Below are 21,243 nucleotides of genomic sequence, written 5' to 3'. Positions count from 1 at the left end.
CTATTGTTCAACAGAATATTGGAAGATTCAGTATATTCTTTAGAGACGTCTTTGGCTCCAGTGCCAACCTCCAGCTCTCTGGCCTTGATGTCTCTCCTAAAAGTGGCCTGACAGAGGAGTCCTGTTGAATGTTTGGTTGCTCAAGTGGAAGAACATAAGCGTTGAGTGAAAAAAGCCAAGAGTGCTGGGTGCCAGTGGTTCACGCCTGTAATCCAAGCTACTCAAGAGCCTGAGATCTGAAGATTGCAGTTCAAATCCATCCCAGGCAGGAAATTCTGTGAGACTCTCATCTTCAACTAACCACCAAAAAGCCAAAATTGGAACCATGGCTCCAGTGATAGAGTGCTAACCTTGAGCAAAAGAGGCTCAGGGACAGTACGCAGGCCCTAAGTTCAAGCCGTAGGACCAGCAAACAACTTGCCAAATGAGAGTGCTAGGCCATGAGTTCAGGCCCCAGTACAAGAGGGGAAAAAAAGATTATATTTACTATATTTCCTCACCTCTACTAGGGTTTCAGCTTTCTGAGCTTTTGCTGGGATCACACCTGAAGGAGTCCTGTTCCAAGGGGAAATTAGAGTGCAGGATCCTAAATCCACACTCTTACAGTTTGGCTTTCTTAGTGTTCCTGGCTTTATAAACTCAACAAGTATCCTTGTGGCCTATATACACTCTGCTTGGCCTATATCTACTTCCCCACACTCCTGCAAACTCTGGGGTGGCTCTAATCCCCGAAGAACCACCCCCCACCTCCCACCCCTGCTAATGGAAGGCTGGAGAAAACCCTTTCTCACCTCAGGTTGGGCTTTGGGAAGGCATATGTATAGGAATAGAGAACACAAGAACATGGATGGACATGTGGCATGGATCCCTTCTCCAGGCCTAGGTCCTGAGGGCTTCACCAGCTCAGAGCTCAGGATCACAGCACCATTCCTTCCCCTGGCCTAGCTACAACTTCTGCATAGTCCAGTCCTGTGCTGTGCAGGCTTTTTCAGTGGCTGTGCGACATAAGAAGATACAGTGATAAACCTGACATTCATTTTGCCCAAGCAAAGGATAGTGCAAGAGGGAGAGAAAGTTGGGGTGTGATTAGGTCCTGAATACAGCGAAGCATTGGATGTCAGCCAGCCTGCCTCTGGGCTCTGAAGGTTAAATGGCTTTGGCTTTCTATTGAAGTAAATGAAGCAGTCGACCCGACATAGAAGTGTTTTGTGTTCCTGCCAATTTCAGTGATCTAAACACAATTTACAGCACAGTCTCTCACCCAACCTGATTCTTCTAAAAATAGCACGTGAGATGACTTTGAGAACTAGCTGAAGGTCCATTCTCACTAGCAACATTAATTGTATGCTTTATATATACTATTTGTAATTTTTTAATACCAATACTGCGGCTTGAACTCAGGGTCTGGGTGCTGTCGTTTAGCTTTTTCACTCAAGGTTGGCACTCTACCACTTGAGCCACACCTCCACTTCTGGCTTTTTGGTAGTAAACTGAAAATAAGAGTCTCATGGACTTTTCCTGCCTGGGCTGCCTTCGAATCACAATCCTCAGATCTCAGCCTCCTGAGTGGCTAGGATTTAGGATTACTGGCATGATTTACCAGTGACTGGCTCCCCAGTATGTATTATATATTATATATATGTTTGTAGTATATATATTATAGCTAGGTACTGATGGTTCACATCTATAAGCCAGCTACTCAGGAGGCTGTGATCTGAAGATCATGATTTGAAGGTAGACTAGGCAGGAAAGTCTGTGAGACCTTTATCTCTAATAAACTACTCAGAAAAAGCCAGAAGTGGAGCTGTGGCTCAAATGGTAGAGCACTAGCATTGAGCAAAGAAGCTCAGAGATAGCGACCAGGCCCAGAGTTCAAGCCCCAGTACCAGCCAAAAAAAAAATCTTTTTGTTTCACTGGAAACTGAACCCAGGGCCTTGTGCACATTAAGTAAATGTTCTATTGATGAGATTCACCACCCCCATCAAAATTTTATTTTGAGACAGTATCTCACGATGTAGCCCAAGCTGGCTTTGAACTCCAAATATTTCTACAGCCTCCTAAGTGCTGAGATTGCAGGTGTGCACACCATGCTTGGCTCAATCTTAATAGTTTTAGCTTAACATTTTTATAGTGGCAATTTGATGGATCCTTTGTACAAAGAACATTTTGAACAGCCCATCCTTTCTTGCCTCACAGCTAGCTACTGATTTCAGGCTACATGTATATATATATTATAGTTTTTCTGCTATGTTTGTTGCAGATTTAGGAGTTCCTGGGGCATGACTAGCCAATTCCAAGATCTTTTTTCTTTCTCCAAAGTCTACCCTCATTCTTGGTAGAATGCCACAAGTCTGTGACAGGGACAGTGTGAGAAACAATACATAGTAAGCACTTGACAAATTTAGAAACTGAACTTTCCACGCAAGCAGGTCAAGATGATTTTTACATGTGATCTAGGGCAGTCTACCTACCTAACCTTGCTCTTCCACCTTATGCTCAGCACAGCCTATCAGAGGGGAAAAAAACGAATAGTTATGAAATCCTTGGAAATACACTAGAGCTGTAGGGGGACAGATGGAAGGAGGAAATGAGCTTGGAGTTTCCAGGAGTGACAAAGAAATGTGATTTAAAAAAAAAAAATTGACAACTTAAGTGGGATGGCTAGGAAAGGACATTCTGTGAGACACTGCTGCCATCTACTGGTCAGTTTGTAAATGACAAAAGTGGTAGTAAGTGCTAAGGAAGGGATTCTAATAGTCCCCTGAGTGGTTAATAAAAAAATCTCACCTTCACAGTAGTACTCACTAGAACTGTTGAAAGTGAAACTATACAACTTGTGGGTGGGGTCTGGAGGGAAGAAACTGGGAGAGAGTGAGGGAAGGGGAGACATTGTCCAAGAAGAAATGTACTCATTACCTGACTTATGTAACTATAAAATAATGTAAAAACAATTAAATCTCACTCTTTGGCATTCAAAGAGTTACAAGGATTGATATTGTGGACCCAGATCCTGCTGTGTACTGGGGAAGGGCATTGTCCAAGGAACAAGAGAAGACAGAGGGGTTCACTACCCCACGTCAGGGCTGCAGGTGTAAGAGACAGGCAAGCAAGTGGAACATAGCTACCTGGTCCTCCTGTGTTGTGTACCACTCACCATGTACCTAGTAACTTAGGGTAAAAGCGGGAGGGACCAAATATCTGCTTATTTTTATGAACCTCACACCTCTCAGCACACAGTTTATCGATGGATAGGTTCTTACTGTCCCTTACATACAAACAGCTCCAGATTTTTCTCCAGGTCAAGTCATCTTGACCTGGAGGCCTGTTGGATCTGTGTTCTTAGTAAAGTATCAACTGCAGCTATTGCCCCTGCCCCCTGCCTCCGCCACATTCTCTTGGGTAGCCCTATGGGATTCCAGCTGCCTGGACAGGACCCACATCCTCTCATCCCTCCTGGAATACAAAGATGCCCTTGAACTCTCCTCCTCTTCCCTGGACAGTGGGACCCTTTCCTCTTAGCAGGTGTGGCTTTCATGTCCTTGGCCCAACCTCCCAGTGCTACGGAAAGATGTTTAAGTACCCAAGGTTGATTTTGTATGAAAATGCTGCATTCAAGACTTGCTCTTTCGATGGACAGAAAAAGAGCTTCTGACCTCATTTCCAGGGCACATAAACCTAGCCACTGGCCTGGTGGAGCCATTGGTCACATGCAGTTCTGGCTTTTGTTTTTTTTTTTGTCTTTTTTCCCCATAGATCCTCAGCCCCACTTCCTTCTACTTGGTTTTCCAAGCCAAGACCTCCCCTGGTTCAACTCCTTCAGGGCAGAGTCAGTGTTCTGAGAAGCTGGGATACAAAAGTCAGAGCAATGGGTGAGCTCCCCCTTTTACATGGCTTCCAAGAACTCCTGCCATGGGCTCCCCATTTCATGTCCACCTGCCTTGGCATATGAGCATAGGGTGGCTCATTTTTTGAGGGGCAAAAGAACTTGCCTCCCTTCGATGCCCTACTTTTGCCTCACTGTGCCCCCTCACGGCTGGGAATATTGAAGATGGGGGGGTTGTTGCTCTTGAGGGATTTCTACAACTTGAGATACAGATATCCTTCCTTTGTCATCTTGTTTTTGTCATTGTCTCGAAAAAAATCCATCTTAAACCTGTCCACAATGCCACTGGGGAATAGCAGTCACTGAAAATTCAAAACAAATACAAAAAAGCAAATGTGGAAGCAGCTATCACGAATGGTCTCCAGCTCCATGGTCCCACAAATTCTCTGGCACCTCACCGTCTCCTTTTTTCTAGATCTTTCTAATGAGGGGACAAAGGTGCTACTGCTGCTGGTGGCCTAGGGCTTTCTGTGTACTGAAGGAGCTGTGGGAGGGTCTGTTTCCCCTTCTTCAAAAGGGTTAGCTGTTGGGGCTGGAAATGTGGCTCAGTGATAAGAGTGCTTGCCTTACATGCATGAGGCCCTGGGTTCGATTCCTCAGCACCACATAAACAGAAAAAGCTGGAAGTGGTGCTGTGGCTCAAGTAGTAGAGTACTAGCCTTGAGCTGAAGAACTCAGGGACAGTGCCCAGGCCCAGGGTTCAAGCCTCATGACCAACAACAACAAAAAAAAGAGGATTAGTTGAAGATGGCCCAGGGAAGCTACCTGTCCCTGTCAGGGGACAAATGAATAGAAATAGGGTCTCCTTTGGTCAGATTTATCTATCAATACTATCTTTCATGACTGCACCTGACATGACCTTGAGCTTCTCCCCAGAGCACTCACTGGCTCCCACCCTCTTTATATGGAAGAATTTATGGAGGAGACCCTTCAATTCTTTAATTCTCCCAAGAGGAGCTATAACAGCCTGCATTTCCTCTGGTAACTGAGACACAGATAACCAAGCAGTTAGCATCTGCTCCATGCAACCCTGCACCAGGTGCACCTTTTTAAGTACACTATGCATGACTGTTATTAGTGATTTTCTTTTAGGTGAGAAATTAATGTTTAGGGACTTCACAGGCAAGGAGTAGAAAGTCCAGGATTTCCAGGCAGGCAGGCCAGAGTCCAGAGCTCATGCTCCTTAGTAACATCAGGTTTCCCATCCCCCTTTTGGGCACAGTATCTCCTTGTAAAAGATAAGCCCACTGAATGCACATTCAATGAGGCAGGTGGTGAGGCTGGAGCCCTGCACCCCTGCACAGGCGATGTGAGGGTGTGTGCTGTGTGCAGAGAGACAAACTATGCTTATGTCTGACCCCTCTTCCAGCGGGGAATTTTCATGCGGAAGGGCAGGCTCACAGGATAGCCAGCTAGGAAGAAAGGGGTTCTATCTTGCCTGTTTTAATGGGGATGATTCTATCCTGAGACTTGTTTCTCTTCTTCTCTCAGCTACTTCCCTCACTCCCATCCCACATGGGAAGATCTGGAAATAGGAAGGACCAGTACAAAGTTCAAGGGCCTTGGGAGAATAAAAAACAAAAAACCAACAAACCAAAAGGCAACCCAAATTTCCTTTTCAACAGGCAAAGCGAAGTGTCATTCCAAGAATGGCAGGGAGACTGTGCTTTTGTGCTTGGGCCTGAGATGTTTCCAATCATGCTATCTACTTGAGTTTTCTGGCAAAGAAAGTTACCAGACTCAAAGGAAAAACACTCTATTCTCCCAGACGAGAGAATGCTGTCATACTCTAAATTTGGCTGGAAAAGAGAGATTCAAAAATGATTTCACTCAGAAGGAAAAAAAAGAAAAAGCTTAAAAAGAGAAAGTGTCTGAATATTGAGAAGCTGCCCTGCAAAAAGGCTGCAGAAATATAGCCAAGGACAGTCACAAAGCCTGTAACATCTGTATTAAACGAGTCAGCTCTTCACATGCTGCGAGAAACAGCCTAGACAAAATCAACCGTTTCCTTTTTCCATCAGCTTTATTAGACATCCAGAATACATTATATAAATCTTTCAAAATAATGAGACAGTATAAGAATAGTTTACAAGTCAGCTTTGATCGCACAAATACTGGACACGGGAAACGATTTTTACAAATATGTTTCTTACAAGAATAGATTTTTTTTAAATAAAACTTTTTTATTTTTTTTTAATTTTATTTTATTGTAAAGATGCTATACAGAGGGGTTACAGTTACACGAGTAAGGCGATGACTACATTTCTTGTCGAGCATTGTTAACCTTTCCCTTGTTGTTCTCCCATTATCCCTTCCCTCCCCCAAGAATAGGTTTTTTGGTTTTTGGTTTTTTGTTTTTGGCCAGTCCTGAACTCAGGGTGTGGGCACTGTCCCTGAGCTTCTGTTGCTCAAGGCTAGCATTCTACCACTTGAGCCACAGCACCACTTCCAGCTTTTTCTGTTTATGTGGTACTGAGGAATCAAACCCAGGGCTTCATGCATGCAAGGCACTCTACCACTAAACCACGTTCCCAGCCCACAAGAATAGTTTAATAAAGAAAATAAGTCTCTATACATCTTACAGCAAATTCTTTTCCCCTTTCAAGCTCCACTTTGGTAATTTGCTATCACAGCACATCTATCATGGCCAGCAAACTAAATTACATCTATCATAGCCAGCAAACTAAATTACAATGCGTGGCTTCTTCTCACTTTCAAATACTACCAAGATTCACTCTTTGAGGGGTTTTAATTAGGGGTTTTCTAGTCTTTCTTGGAATGAAAGAATGCATGTAATTCAGAGGTAATTCAAACAACTTTCCTTGAAAATAGAACTTGGATCAAGTTAAGTCTCCATGTGTGGTAGATGAGCTTTTTACTCATCATTTAGGTTGGGCCAGCTGCTAGTTCAAACCTGTTGTGTTGCTGGGTGCCAATGGCTCATGTCTGTAATCCTAGCTACTTAGAAAGCTGAGATCTGAGGATCTCGGTTCAAAGCCAGCCCGGTCAGGAAACTCCGTGAGACTCATCTCCAATAAACCACCAGAAAACCAAAAGTAACGCTATGGCTCAAGTGGTAGAGCACTAGCCTTGAGCTGAAGAACTGAGGGGCAGCACCCAGGCCCAGAGTTCAAGCTCCACAGCCAACCAAACACACACACACACATACACACACACACACACACACAAAAAAACCTGTTGTGCCAAGTCCTTACAGTACTAATAGTTCTTAAATTCCAAAAAGGAAACTCGAAACAAAAGCAAAATACAAATATTAACAAAGCTAGAATATTTGCTACAGACGAGAGCATTTTTAAATTCAAAGTCTCCTAGGCTGAAGACAACAGAAGGTAAGTAGTTGTATAAAATACTGAAAATCTGAAGGAGATTAATCACTTGAGCCAGCAAATATTTTCAAAATGCCAGAAGATACAGAATCTTAGTGTAGCCAGATGAACTCAATATTTAACATTCTTTTTTTAGGCTGTGACTTTGATACAGCCTAAACAGAGCAACTTGTCTAGAGCAACTACCTACCATGCAGCCAAGATATTGTCATAAAACACTGACCACATTTACCTAAGGAGGCATGACCTGCCAGGGGAAACATCTGGCGTTCACTCTGTCCTTCGATTGTTACTGAAAAGGCTGTCCATTTGGCAAAACTTAATTAGTGTCTTACTTTTTAGGTAGCATGAACTGAAATCAAGAAACAAGTGGTATTCTACAGTCAAATTCCTGAGCTTGTCTCCAAATATCCAACACTCTTTAAAAAGAATTCTTTCATCAAGCCCTTGTCCAATATGACTTTTGACAGCACTTAGGGACTACAGCATGTCCCGAATTTCTCCTCTTTTACTTCTCGTTTTCTCCTTTTCACCCCAGTGTAACAGATCATTACCTGATTTTACCAAAATTTTGTAGCAGTAGTTGGAAATGCTTTCTTTTGCATTATCAGAAGTGTTCAATCACATTATCATGGGTCACATTTGCATCTAACTAGGAGATGGCCAAATAACACCTACTGCAGAGATTTTGCAAATTCAGCATAGTCAATGTAGCCATCATTATTTTTGTCATCGTCTCTCAAAACACCATCTATTATGTTGATTAGTTCATCTTCGCTCATTGGTGGTGCCTGCTCACTCCCCTCCTACAAATAAATTAGACAATGATGAGTTGCACATGACTGGAAGAAGTAGCTAATATCCAAAATATCCATGCTTATACATGTCAAAAAACTTTTTAAGCCAGGTGCTGGTGGCTCCCACCTATAATCCTAGCTACTCTGGAAGCTGAGGATCACAGTTCAAAGCCATCCCAGGCAGGAAAGTCTGTTAGACTCTTATCTCTAATTAGCCACCAGAAAAACCAGAAGTAGTACTGTGGCTCAAGTGGCAGAGCACTAGCCTTGAGCTGAAGACAACTTGGGACAGCACCCAAGCCCATAGTTCAAGCCCCATAACTGATATAAAATAAATAAATAAAAATAAAACCACACTTTTTAACATAACACATGGCTACTTCTAAGAATCAACAAATTAGATATATAAATTAGATACAGAATAATTTATAATAATCCAATATAGAAATTATACTTCCCAGCTAAAAGATGCAATCAAAGCAGGCCCTTGTTTGTTTGTGTAAAAAATACTATTTGAGTCAGGCACTGGGGCTTGTACCTGTAATCATAGCTACTCCAGAGAATGAGATCTGAGGATTGCAATTCCGGGCAGGAAAGTCTGCTGGAAATAGAGCTGTGGTAGAGCATTAGCCTTGAGCAAAAGAAGCTAGGGACAATGCCCAGGCCCTGAGTTCAAGACCCAGAACCAGCAAAAATAAAACAAAACTATTTGTAGCCAGGCATCAGAGGCTCATGGTTGTAATCCTTGCTACTCTCGGGAGGCTGAAATCTAAGGATCTTGGTTCAAAGCAAAGGCAGGAAAGTCTGTGAGACTCTTATCTCCAATTAACCACCAATAAGTAGGAAGTGAAGCTATGGCTCGTGTGATAGATTGCTAGCCTTGAACAAAAAAATGCTTAGGGACAGTGCCCAAACCTAGTACCATGACCAGCACTACAAAAATGATAGACAGACAGACAGAAAGACAGACAATTTGTTCATTTCAAGTTGTAAAAATATTTTATGTTCATTATAGACTTACACTGAACTGAGGTTCAGATTCCATGAGCAATACACCACCCATGCTAGAGAGAAGCCCACCACCCAACGCCCCCCCAAGCTCAGCTTAATGCACTGTTTGTCTCGTAGAGTGAAAACAGTGAAATATTGGTGACATCTTGAGAGCCAAACAAGAGGAAATAGGCATTGCCAAACAGCAGAACCTGTTACGATCTCTGAAACTATTTTCCTGCTTCAGAAGCAGGTATAGCAAAGCTCACTACAACAGCTTAGCCATTCACCCTCTTGGCTGGTTCTTCCTTCACCACCTCCCCCATATTCCCTGTTTCTTCTCTATGCCATCACCATCCTCACCAGCCAGGATTGCTGGACCCCAACTCCTCTCTCTCCTGTCCATCAGTCTGCCTCCCACAGCACAGGATCCGCCCACAAAAATGTCCTTCTCCCAGGCAAAACTGATGGCACCCTCACAGCAAACTTCAACCTGCACTCCTGGCAGCCAATGTGATCACACCTTTATCACCAGAGATGGCATTAAATCTGGAGGAATAAGGTTAAGGATTTTAGTTTTTTCATCATGAATACAGAAGCAATAAAGGTGCTTGCCCCTAAGAGCTAGCAAGATCTCTAACTGACTTGTATGACACAAACCAAAACTATTGCCAAGGTCCTCTCGTTTGCTGTTCTTCTCAAATAAAATAGCTTCTATTTCCCCTGCTCTGCATTGAAAAGGGAACATGTCTTTCCAGGTCTTGGCTCTCAGATTCTGGTGTATGGCAGAAATACTAAAGCACTGAAAATACATGTGCCTGGCCCTGGGGCTTTGGCTCGGCAGCTCACCCTGAGGGAAAGGAGAGTGAACAAGAAGCAGCATGACAAAGTAGTGAGCAGAGAGCAGAAAGCAGCACAACTGAGACACAAAATAAGAACATGTCATCAAGACAGGAACAAACCACCAAAGGTTTTCCCAGATCTGCCCAACAAGCCACTACCTGACCTACCTCCTTATGAACATGCGTGATAGCTGTGGAGAGCTCTAAGCCGTCAAGCAAATTATTGCCATCATAATCGTGCATTTTAAAATAATGAAGCTGCAGTTCTTGTGGGGACATCTCCGCCTCTGGTTTGTTGATGACACCTTCTAGATGCTCCATGATATGCCTAAAAACCAACAGCCAGATTATGCCAAAACCGTAAGGATGCTAAAAGTTCCAAGATCAATTTCATCCAACTTAGAGAACCCTGGCAAACCACACTCAAGGGTGACACGTATAAACAGAGCCATGAAAGAGAGGGACCAATGCTAACCAATTCATTTGTTTCACTGGCAGGTTAGGGTGTTTGTTCATTTGCTTTCCTCTTCATTATTAGAATTTTACTGTATTGCTGTTAGGCCAGCAATTGTAAAAGATTGAAAAAAAAAAAAAAAAAACAATTTCAGGAAAACAAAGTTCATGTAGGAGATTTACCGGCTAAAGACAGAAACTATGACTGTGTTAGTGCTTGAATCTAACACTTAAAATGTAGCACTGTGGCTCAAAGCAGTAGAGCACTAGCCCTGAGTGAAAAAAGTTCAGGCTTTGAGTTCCAGCCCCAAACCAACAACAAAAACAAAAAGGTCTTGTCAATACCTTGTCAAGAAACCTTTCATTATAATCTGGATTAAGGACACTTCTACTATATCTGTGAGTATGCCTAACTATACATGTGTCTATCTGGTGGGGTGAAAGACAAAGACTGAATTCAGACAAGTAATTTATCCTATCAGAACCTCAGGATCCTCCACTTGTGATACAAGAAGGAAGAATACCTTACTACGAGGCTCTTAGGAGTGCATGTCATCGTGAAACATGTCCAAGGGCCACATAAACAGGAGTAATGGAGAGGACTGAGTATGCCCTCATTTCTGCTGCAGCTGAAGGTGATGGCAGATTCCCAGACCCCTGTCCCCGCTGAATACGTACTCTTGGTCATGCACTGTGTTCTTATCCAGGCCCACGCTGCCAGGATGGGGGATACCAACCCCAGGCTCCTGAGCCCTGGTACATGGCCCACAAAAGGCCCAGAGCAGGCCACACAGGAAAGGGACTCTGAGCAGCTGCAGCGATCTCATGGTCACCGGTACCTGGGAGTTGGGGAACAAAGCAGAGGTCTAGAGCTTAGATTTCTTCCAAGACTTGACAAAGTACCCTTCTGATCACCCAGGCAGGCAGTAAAGCTGGGGGGTGACACATATCAAACTGGGCCCACATCTAGGTCTGCACAAAACTATGGGATAATTGGGTCACCCAGGTCCCTATCATTTGAATGGGGAGGGAAGATTTCTACTCTGTTGGAGAAGGACTGAAAGTAAAGAGTGAGGTGGATTCAAGAAAGCACTCTGGGGAGTTCAGGGAAATGTCCCTGAACCAGAGACGGCTGACAGATATGGTGATGTTCCGCTAAGACTGGAAAGATGTGCAAGGGTAGGGAAACTGAGGGAACGGTAACAGCAAGTGGGAAATGTACATGGTTTCATGTCTCTCTGTTGTAGCTGAGAACAGTAGGAGGATGCAAAGGTGGACATGTCACACTGGACACTCGAAGGAGCTACCATTTCCTGAGAAGAAGGAGGCACAATTAATGATGTATGACTGGGAGATGAGATCAGAGCTTGGCTCTCCACTGACTCCTTTGGCAGCTCTGTGGAGAAGGAGAGAAGTGTAGCAGATCAAAAAAGGCACTCTGAGGGACTGGAGAAGCAGTATGACAGACCAACCTCTGCAGCAGTAAACCCTAGAAGAAGACATCAACTCCTTCCTCATCTATCTTCTGGGGCTGGGAAGGCAGAAAGTTTACCATGGGGAAACAGCATTGGGAAGGAAAGTCACTGAGCAATTAGGATACTATCAAGTCCTCCTAGGGTGTCACAAGACTCGGAATAATGATCCACAGGGCAAGCCCCTTGAGGGCAGTGAGTACTTTATTCCACAGCATTTCTCTGGCATTCCTCCTTCAAGAAGTGTTGGTTTAACTGGAAGACTTGGTCCTTCCTGGGGTTTAGACTGTCCAGAAAGAGGAAGGGGAAGGACAGCAGGAGACTCAAATATAGAAATTAAGTAGACATCTGATCTAACATTCACTTCCCAGAATCTGTTGGGTAACAAGGGCCAGCAATTCCTGGGGGGCTCAACAGCAACTGGACCCAAACCCATGAACAGTACAGGTAAGTATAAGGAACTGGCCTACTCTTTTTTTTGTCGGCCATGGGGCCTGAACTCTGGGCCTGGGTGCTGTCCCTCAGCTCTTCAGCTCAGGCTAGCGCTCTACCACTTGAGCCACAGCTCCACTTCTGGCTTTTTCTGCTTATGTGGTGCTGAGGAATCAAACCCAGGGTGTCATGCATGCAGGGCAAGCACTCTACCACTGAGCCACCTTCCCAGCCCTAGCCCCACTCTTAAGAGTGCTACGCTAGGCTACCCTCGGCTACACTCAGAGCAGATCTCAGAAGCTATCCCTAGGGCTAAAAGCAGAGGTGTTGTAGCTCCATATCTATCCTAAAAGGACCCTGAAGGCGTGCTCCAGTGGCTCAAGCCTATAATTCTAGCTACTTAGGAGGCTGCGACTAGCAGTTCTGAGATTCTTATCCCCAATTAATTAAGCAGCAAAGAGCCAGAAGTGAAGGTATGGTTCAAGTGGTAGAGCATCAACCAGCCTGGAAAAAGCTGAAAAAGTCAAGTGATAGCATGAGGTCCTGAGTTCAAGCCTTTGTTGTTGTTGTTATTAACAAAAATAAAAGGACTCTGAGAGTAAAATTTCCCAAACCCATTTTGCTCATTCTCCTATGGATCTCCCCCTAAAAAGAAAAGCCACTCGGATGCATTATTCTTGGGGTGCTAGAAAACAGAATCTAGCATTACCACCGAGCAGCAACATCATAGTGCAATCTGCATAATGCAAGACTGCATAGGAAAAGATGCTCAATATAGATTAAATGAGAAAGAGCAAACTACAAAAATCTGTAATAAGAATTCACTTTTGTAAAAATAAAAATAGTTTGGGCTGGGAAAGTGGCTCAGTAGTAAAGCGCTTGCCTTGCACACATGAGGCCCTGGGTTCGATTCCTCAGCACCACATAAGCAGGGGGAAAAAAAGCCGGAAGTGGCGCTGTGGCTCAAGTGGTAGAGCACTAGCCTTGAGCTGAAGAGCTGAGGGACAGCGCCCAGGCCCAGAATTCAGGCCCCACGACTGGACCCCCCCCCCCCAAAAAAAAAGGTATATATGTCTCACACACATATGATTAAAAACTGTTACTAATGTCTGCTGAATCATGAGACTAGGAGTGGTTGTGATCTTCTTTTTTTTTGTTTTTGCCAGTCCTGGGGCTTGAACACAGGGTCTGGGCTTCTGAGCCTCTTTTGCTCAAGGCTAGTACTCTTTCACTTGAGCTATAGTGCCATTTCCAGCGCTTCCTGTTTATGTGGTACTGAGGAATCAAACCCAGGGCTTCATGCATGCTAGACAAGCACTCTATAACTAAGCCACATTCCCAGCCTCAGTTTTACTTTTTTATTGGTTTGAAATACCTATCAAGACCATTTTTATTTATAAATCTGTATTTAAGGCCAGGCACCAGTGGCTTACGTCTATAATCCTAGCTACTCAGGAGATCTGAGGATTGTGGTTCAAAGCCAGCCCATGCAGGAAAGTCAGTGAGGCTCTAATCTCCAATTAATTACAAAAGAAAAAAAAAAGCAGAGTTGTGCCTCAAGTGGTAAAGTTGAAAAGAAAAAAAGGCTTCAGGGACAGTTCCCAGGCCCTAAGTTCAAGCCCAGGACTAGCAATAATAATAATAACTATTATTATTATTATTATTATGTATTTAAAGTAATTACTCCCATAATTCTGTTCTAACACTACATGGATAAGAAAGTGTCCAGTTAATTCTCATCTCTAGAAAATAATCCAGGAGCAGCAAACCATACTTCCAGTTTTTCCACATAAAAGTATCCAGACCCGGACAAGGCTGCGGCCACTGTAGCTACTACCATAAAACAAACTCTCAAGTTACTCTAGCAGTGAATTCATTAGGTAGTGATTGAGTAGAACAACTTGTTCTGAGCCCACATCTTGGAGTTCTAGGACAGGAGAAACCAGAGAAGAGGTCTGGCTCCTCCACAGCCTTTCAGACTCATTTATGGCCATTGTCTCTTTCTTTGCTAAGCCCTCTTTTAGTTTTGTTTTGAGGCAGCCACTAAGTAGGGTCAAGGTAGCCTCTTACCCAAGCCTTTCAAGTGTTTGAATTTACAAGCATGCATCGCCACACCTGACTTCTAGTAGGCCTGCCTAAGTCTAACTTAGGTGTTCTTGCCATTTGGTCACTTTAGAAGGCTCTTGTCAGCTGGATGCAGTAGCTAAAGCCTGTAATCCTAACTACTTTGGAGGCAGAGAATGGGGGATTGGGTTTTGAGGCCAATCCTGGCATAAAAGATTGTGAAACTCCATCTTAACCAATGGCTAGGTGCATATGGTACATAGCTGTCATTCCAAACCATGCAGGCACATAGGAAGAATCACAGCTCAGACCAGCCCAGGCAAGACCTCATCTAGAAAAAACAACAACAGGGGCTGGGAAGGTGGCTCAGTGGTAGAGTGCTTGCCTTGCATGCATGAGGCCCTGGGTTCGATTCCTCAGCACCACATAAGCAAAAAGAAAAAAGCCGGAAGTGGCACTGTGGCTCAAGTGGTAGAGCGCTAGCCTTGAGCTGAAGAGCTGAGGGACAGCGCCCAGGCCCAGAGTTCAGGCCCCACGACGGGACCCCCCCCCAAAAAAAATTTAAAAACAACAACAACAACAACAAAAGGATGTTTGGAGGCATGGCTTGAATAGTAGAGCACCTGCCTAGCAAGGGTTGAGTTCTGTGATAAATCCCCAGTACTGGAAGGGGGGGGGGGGGGGGGGTTAGGGAGGAGGGGAGGAAGGCTTCTGTTCACAGTGGATGATTGCTGTGAACAAATTCTTGAAAACAGCCTGATTACATATTGGTGTTTCTTGTTAGACTGGCTATAAGAAGACATTCCCAGAAAAAGGTATAGTGCTTAGAACAGAGACTGTGCTTCTCAGCGGGTTGGTCATGGTCATTAGAGGGCTGAAGGATTACCACAGATATGTTGTGAAGTATCCATGTCAATGTAACTAAGAATAGGACTTTGGCCTGTCTATCAGACAAACAGCTGAGCTGGTTGATCAATGATCCCATGGTACCTTTTACTCTAACCCCAGACTGGATACATGGGGGGGGGGGGGGGCAGGGGGGAGCTGAGTTCTGTCCAGATAACACCAAAAAACAACCAAAGAACTACCAATATAAGAAGTGTAGGGTTAGGTCTGCCTGGGAGAACAGCCCTCCCCCCTACCTCTTCACCTGCCCAAAACCAGCAATCACCTGACTGAGGCCACAAAGGACCCCAGACTCTGAGGTCACTTCCTCATCAGAAAAGGTCATTTGTAAGCCACCCAGGTCACACCTCCTTCCAACAGTGAGAAGTTCCCCAGGCTCTGAGATCACTTCCACATCTGCTGTGGCCCGCCTCCTGCCTTTCCCTATATAATCTAGCTCAACAGGAGTCCCCTGCTCTTTCTCTTTTTCCTTCCCCTCTGTCTCCTGTGGGTCGTCAGTGCTCTCCCCGGCCAATAAACTCTTTCTGCCTGAACCATGTGGCTTTTTCCTTTCCGGCAAAACTTACATGTAGGACGCTGGTGGCTCACGCCTGTAATACTAGCTACACAAGAAGCTGAGATCTGAGGATTGCAGTTTGAAGTCAACCTTGGCAGGCAAGTTTGTAAAACTTTTTTTTCCCCCCGATCCTGGGTCTTGAACTCTGGGTCTGGGCACCATCCCTGAGCTTATTTTGCTCAAAGCTAGAGCTCTACCACTTGAGCCACAGTGCCACTTCCAGCTTTTTTGAGTAGTTTATTGGAGATCAGAGTCTCATGGACTTTCCTGCCTGGGCTGGTTTCGAATTGTGATCCTCAGATCTCAGCCTCCTGAGTAGCTACGAATATAGGCATGACCCACTGCGCCTGTGAGACTCTTATCTCCAATTAACCACCCTAAAAAAGCCAGAAATAGAGCTGTGCATCAAGTGGTAGAGAATCATCCTTGAGAGGGGAAAAAAAACAAACAGGAAACACTGGGAGACAGCAAGGGAAAGGGTGGTATGTCCAAAAAGAAGTGTACTCTTTACCTGACTTATGTAACTGTAACCCCTCTGCATATCATCTTTATAATAACAATTAAAAATTTAAAAAGAAAAACCTGAGGGACAGAGTCCAAGGCCCAGGCATGCGCACACATGTAGATCTAAAGTATCCCTTCTTTAGGAGACTGCATAAAAGCCAAGGACCACAGGCTGGGAAGGTGGCTCAGTGGTAGAGCACTTGCCTTGCATGCATGAGGTCCTGGGTTCAATTCCTCAGCACCACATAAGCAGAAAAGGCCAGAAGTGGCATCGTGGCTCAAGCGGTAGAGCGCTAGCCTTGAGCTGAAGAGCTGAGGGACAGCGCCCAGGCCCAGAGTTCAGGCAACACGACCGACACACACACACACACACATACACAATGCCACAATGCCAAGGACCACCACTGTTTGAACTTGTCTTTACTTTGGTATGTTGTTGCAGGTTTCTAACCACTGAAACACAACAAGAGCCAAATCTAAACCTATAAAAGAAGTCCCCAAGTACTGTAGAGCAATAAGGAATCTGACTGCCACCTAACAAATTGGACTGTTCACAGTCAAAAGGAAACAAACGACTCCATTCTGTCCAAAGAACAAGTTACATCATCCACATCAACTACTTGGTTCAAGGCCATGGGCACACAGCCTGCAAGATAAATCCCAGTACTTCTAAATTCCTGGCCTTGAAGAAATTATAAAGGCCAGCTGAAGAATAATCCACAAGAAGAGAGACTTCTGCCAAGAGATTTCAGAACCCAAACTATGCCTTGACATCTATCCCAAGGAACCATCTCAGTCCTGGGAGGGAGGTATGGACCACTGTCAGCAGTCTGCCACTGTCTGTGGGCCTCCTGAAGTGCCCCACACTACTCCAGCAGCTTCTTCCTGTTCTATAGCCTTTGCTGAAATTGGTACCATCTGTCTATTTCTTCTAGGCCCATTTCAAATGGCACCTAGTCAATGCTACATATTCCTTTCTCTGACCTCAATCTGTAGCTTCTCATGCTCATTTAACCTTAACATATGGTCACATAATGTTCTTTCCTGCTTTTCTTTCCCCCTTCTCTGAGGGCCAACACCCTGTGTTAGGGTAATAGGGTCTACAGCAATGGGTCTTAGAACCTAGATCTGTTTTTCTTATCACATCTAATACCATCAAGGCTGGCATTTCCCTTTGGAGCCCTCTCACCCTCTGCTTTGGCCTGGGCCGCCCTTCCCTCTCATTGAGTCATTACTCTTATCAGTACAGGAGAGTTAGAGTCAGCCTTCCCCCTAGCAGCTGCTGGCAACTTTTCTCTCAGGCCAGGGGCCCTTAGTTAAGAATTTACACTCCAATCAGCCACGTTCACCAACATCCTGCAAGATATATCACAGGAGCTTCAGACATCCTGTACCTACAGCCAATGTCAAAGAAAACTCTGAACTGTTCTTTCCCCATTTACCACTGCCATAGTCTTGGACTAAAGGAAAAAAAAAATGTTCTTAGACCAGGGAAACCTCTATATGGGCTGAGGGTTGAAAATTGATTCTGAAAAGGCCAGCATTTGTTTGATCTGTTTGTGCATTTGAGAAGCCCAAAAGTGCAGTGATACTTCACTTACATTCAATTTAATAACATACTAACAGCCTGTATCACCCAAAGTGCAGGATCACAGAGGTACTAAGGGTAGGATTGTGATCCAGGTAAACTCTTCTCACACAGATGCTACAGCTTGGTGGAAAGGGAAGACCACTAATAAGACACCCCCAGGTAGCAGATAAGCCCCAATTCATACCTGTAATAAACCATGAAACACATTTCTACCAAAGGATAGTGCTTCAGGCAGAGAAAATAAATCCCCACGTCCAGAAGGGACTCAGATTCATCTAGGAATAAAAAGATTCGATACAGCTGAAGATGGATGTGTCTTGTATAAAGTACAGAGGAGAGATCACAAAGGGTCTTGCAAGTTCTGTGCCAGAGCTTGAAAGAGCAACAGGAATTCACAGAAGGGGAAGGGAATGGGGGAAGAGACAAGGGACATGTGAAACTTCTGTTTTTAAGACCATGGCTCTAGCTCTCCTAGAACAAACTGGGGAGGATCTAGAAGGATGCAAAAGGGGCATCCAGGGCAGGAGGCCAATGAAGTAATCCAGATGAGCAGCGACGGAGCCTGAACCAGCGAGGGCGGGAGAGGTGGACTGGAAAAGCGACATCGTTTTGGATGGATTCAAGGTGGGCAGGTAAAAGGGTGAAGGTGAGAACGACGCCCAGGTGTCTGTCTGGGCAGCTGCGTGGACGGTGGTGCCATACTCAGGGAGGGGAAATCGGCTTCCCTCCTTGCCACTCAGACCCGGCTCAGCCTAGCCATCCGGCCGCGGGCTCCGACAGTACCTGAGTACCCCCTCCCACCGCCCCCCCAAAGGCAAATGAGGAAACCGAGGCACACGGAGAGCAACGCCTCAGGTCCACAAGCTTTTAGATCGAATACGGCCAGTCCTCAAGCCCGCAGAGCTTCTCCAAAGCCAGGACCTAGGGTCCCAGGAGCCGCCGGCCAAGGGGATGAGATCCACCCGCCCGGTCCAGTCTGGCTCCCCAGCCCCAGGGCGGGAACACAGGCTTCCATCCCAGGGGACAGGCCCGGCCCCCAGCCGCTCAGCTTCCCGTGACCGCCCGGGGGCCAAGTCCTCCGACCGGCCACTCCAGCCCCTGAACGGAGCCCCTGGTGCCGGGGTCCGGCCCTGCGAAGCACGACTGAGTCGCGGCTCGTGAGTTCACTTACCCTCACGGTCCCAGCCTCACACGCGAAGTCCTTTGGCTTGAGCCTAACCAGCCCCCGTCCTCAGGACGCTCTCTCTTGGCCCGCCCACTCTGTCGGACCAGCCGCGCAGGCCCACTGCCTTCCTCCCGCCCCTTGGCGCCGCTGGCCCCGCCCCTTGGCGCCGCTGGCCCCGCCCCTAGGCCCTGAAGTCCACGTGGAACACCCTGCATACGCGGGTCTACCCGCCTCCCGAGGGCGACTCCCCGCCCCAGCTAGCGTGGAGCCATTGCCACCTCCGAATCCTCAAGAGCCTAGTTTGGTGTCAGTCGTATGCTAGCAGATAGGATGGGATGGGATGGGATGGGATGGGCTAGGCTAGGCTAGGCTGAATAGGTTGGATAGGATAGGTTGGATAGGATAGGTTGGATAAGATAGGATAGGGTGGACAGTGGAAGTTGGCTGCCCACTCTTCCTCCACTCAGCTTTGCGGGTCTCTTGGTTTGTGACTATGCGTTGCGAAGAAAGGGTTAGGAACCCTAACTCTTCTCTGAAGACACTGGTGGCAGCCTTGGATCCTGTGTTTTCCAGATTGGCCTACTCCCAAGCTTCTGCTTGCTCCTTTCCACAAGCATCAGCCTCCATACCCGTTCGCTAAGCCCCAACCAGATATTATTGGGCGACCTATAGTGCCACTTGTCCTGTGCAGTGTGTGAAATTGTTGTTTTAGTCATTTGAGAGTAGACCAAGTACTTCCAAAACCAAACAGACATACCTGTGCAATCCTCTTATGACTTTGCTCTGTAAGAATGTGTTTCAGGGTTGGTAGCATGGCTTAGGTAGTAGAGAGCCTATTTAACAGAGTTCCCCTAGTACTTTATAAAACAAAAGGAGGGGCATATGTAGTTGGGTGCCTATAATCCTAGTTATTTAGGAGGCTATCTAGAGCATAGGGGTTGGAGGCCAGCCTGGGCAGCAAAGTTTGCAAGACTTTATCTCCACAATAACTTGCACAAAGCAGAGCACAAAGGTACATGCCTAAGCCACAAACTACCTACTTTAGGCTTTTGATACTACTGGTTCATAGACAGGAGCCACCAAGTCCAGCTTGCCTCTGTGGAGACAGACTCATAGACTTCTCAGTCTCAGGATGATAGATATGCACCTCTGTACTCAGCTGTAGGTTGAAAAGAGATGCCATGAACTTTTCTGCCCTGGCTGGCCTCAAAATTCAATCCTCCCATTTGTATCCTCCCAAGTTGCTGGGATTACAAACACAAGCCACCAATACCCAAATACAGAGCAAAAATACTTTTAAAAGAGAGACAAGAATTGAAAAGCAGATAGAACAAAGCTACATTTTATGGCCTCTAGCTGCTATCACCAAAGAAGCCAGACAATTAAAACTGGTTTCAGAGTGTGGTGAAACTTAACAGGGACCAGCAAAGGTGTGCTAAAAAATAAGGTAGGAGCTTCTGGGTGCTGGTGGCTCTCGCCTGTAATCCTAGCTACTCAGGAGGCGGAGATCTGAAAAACTGAGTTCAAAGCCAGCTAAGGCAAGGAAAGTTGGTGAGATTCTTATCTCCAATTCACCACCAGAAAACTAGAAGTGCTGTTGTGGCTCAAATGGTAGAATGTTCACTTTGAGCTGAAGAGCTCAGGGACAGAGCCCAGGCCCAGAGTTCAAGCAACTCTGACAATAAATAAATAAATAAAAGCATTTGTGAGCTGGGGTAACTTCTCTCCCTCAGGTTGTTAATAGCCAGACAGAGAACAAGGAGATATTATGGGCTGTGCTCTAAAGAGGAACCATTACAAGAGAACATAAAAGCCACTGAAGAAAATCAGGAGTCACCCGAAACCCCAAGAAACAGAATAGATGAGGGCGGAAAATGTGTTGGTGTCTCAGTCATGAAGTGAATAGTTGAGGATTAAAAAAAAAAAAAAAAACCAAAACATAAAAACACTACTCACCTCTCTCACCTCCCAGGCCTGGTAAAACATAAGACACTCTGAGATTCTAAAATTAACATTATAATTACTGAGTGTCTGCACTGTATAAATAAGAGTCAAGATTCTGAAATTTGCCTTGTGTAGGACTTTAGCTCTCAATCTAATGATTACATGTAGTTTTCCTGGCAGATTTCAAAAGGAAAGACTGATCAGCCAGATCTGGCAGAGTTTTAATGTCAACATTCTAAGAAGGTTCATTCTGTACTACTAGTGAAGTAAGACATATGCTAGCATGAGCCAGAAAA

The 21,243-nt window shown here is 45.3% G+C and overlaps 1 protein-coding gene across 2 annotated transcripts; it reads right to left on the bottom strand.

Annotated features, from left to right (window-relative positions):
• Positions 1-7,803: 7,803 nt before the first annotated feature.
• Positions 7,804-19,097, bottom strand: Mcfd2 (multiple coagulation factor deficiency 2, ER cargo receptor complex subunit). 2 transcript variants are annotated; one of them, XM_042675402.1, is made up of 4 exons: positions 19,010-19,097; positions 10,992-11,152; positions 10,029-10,188; positions 7,804-8,037 (listed from the first exon to the last, which is right to left on the bottom strand). In XM_042675402.1, exons 2-4 carry the CDS (start codon positions 11,138-11,140, stop codon positions 7,906-7,908), a joined length of 441 nt encoding a protein of 146 aa, XP_042531336.1. In that variant the 5' UTR covers positions 11,141-11,152; positions 19,010-19,097; the 3' UTR covers positions 7,804-7,905. The 2 variants fall into 2 exon arrangements, with proteins under 2 accessions (XP_042531336.1, XP_042531335.1); XM_042675401.1 differs by having other exon boundaries at positions 10,992-11,154; positions 19,018-19,082.
• Between the last annotated feature and the right edge of the window lie 2,146 nt (positions 19,098-21,243).

Source organism: Dipodomys spectabilis, unplaced genomic scaffold (genome assembly GCF_019054845.1).
Source record: "Dipodomys spectabilis isolate Male_0828 unplaced genomic scaffold, ASM1905484v1 ptg000026l, whole genome shotgun sequence".
NCBI lineage: Eukaryota > Metazoa > Chordata > Mammalia > Rodentia > Heteromyidae > Dipodomys > Dipodomys spectabilis.
This window is presented reverse-complemented; position numbering and strand designations above follow the sequence as displayed.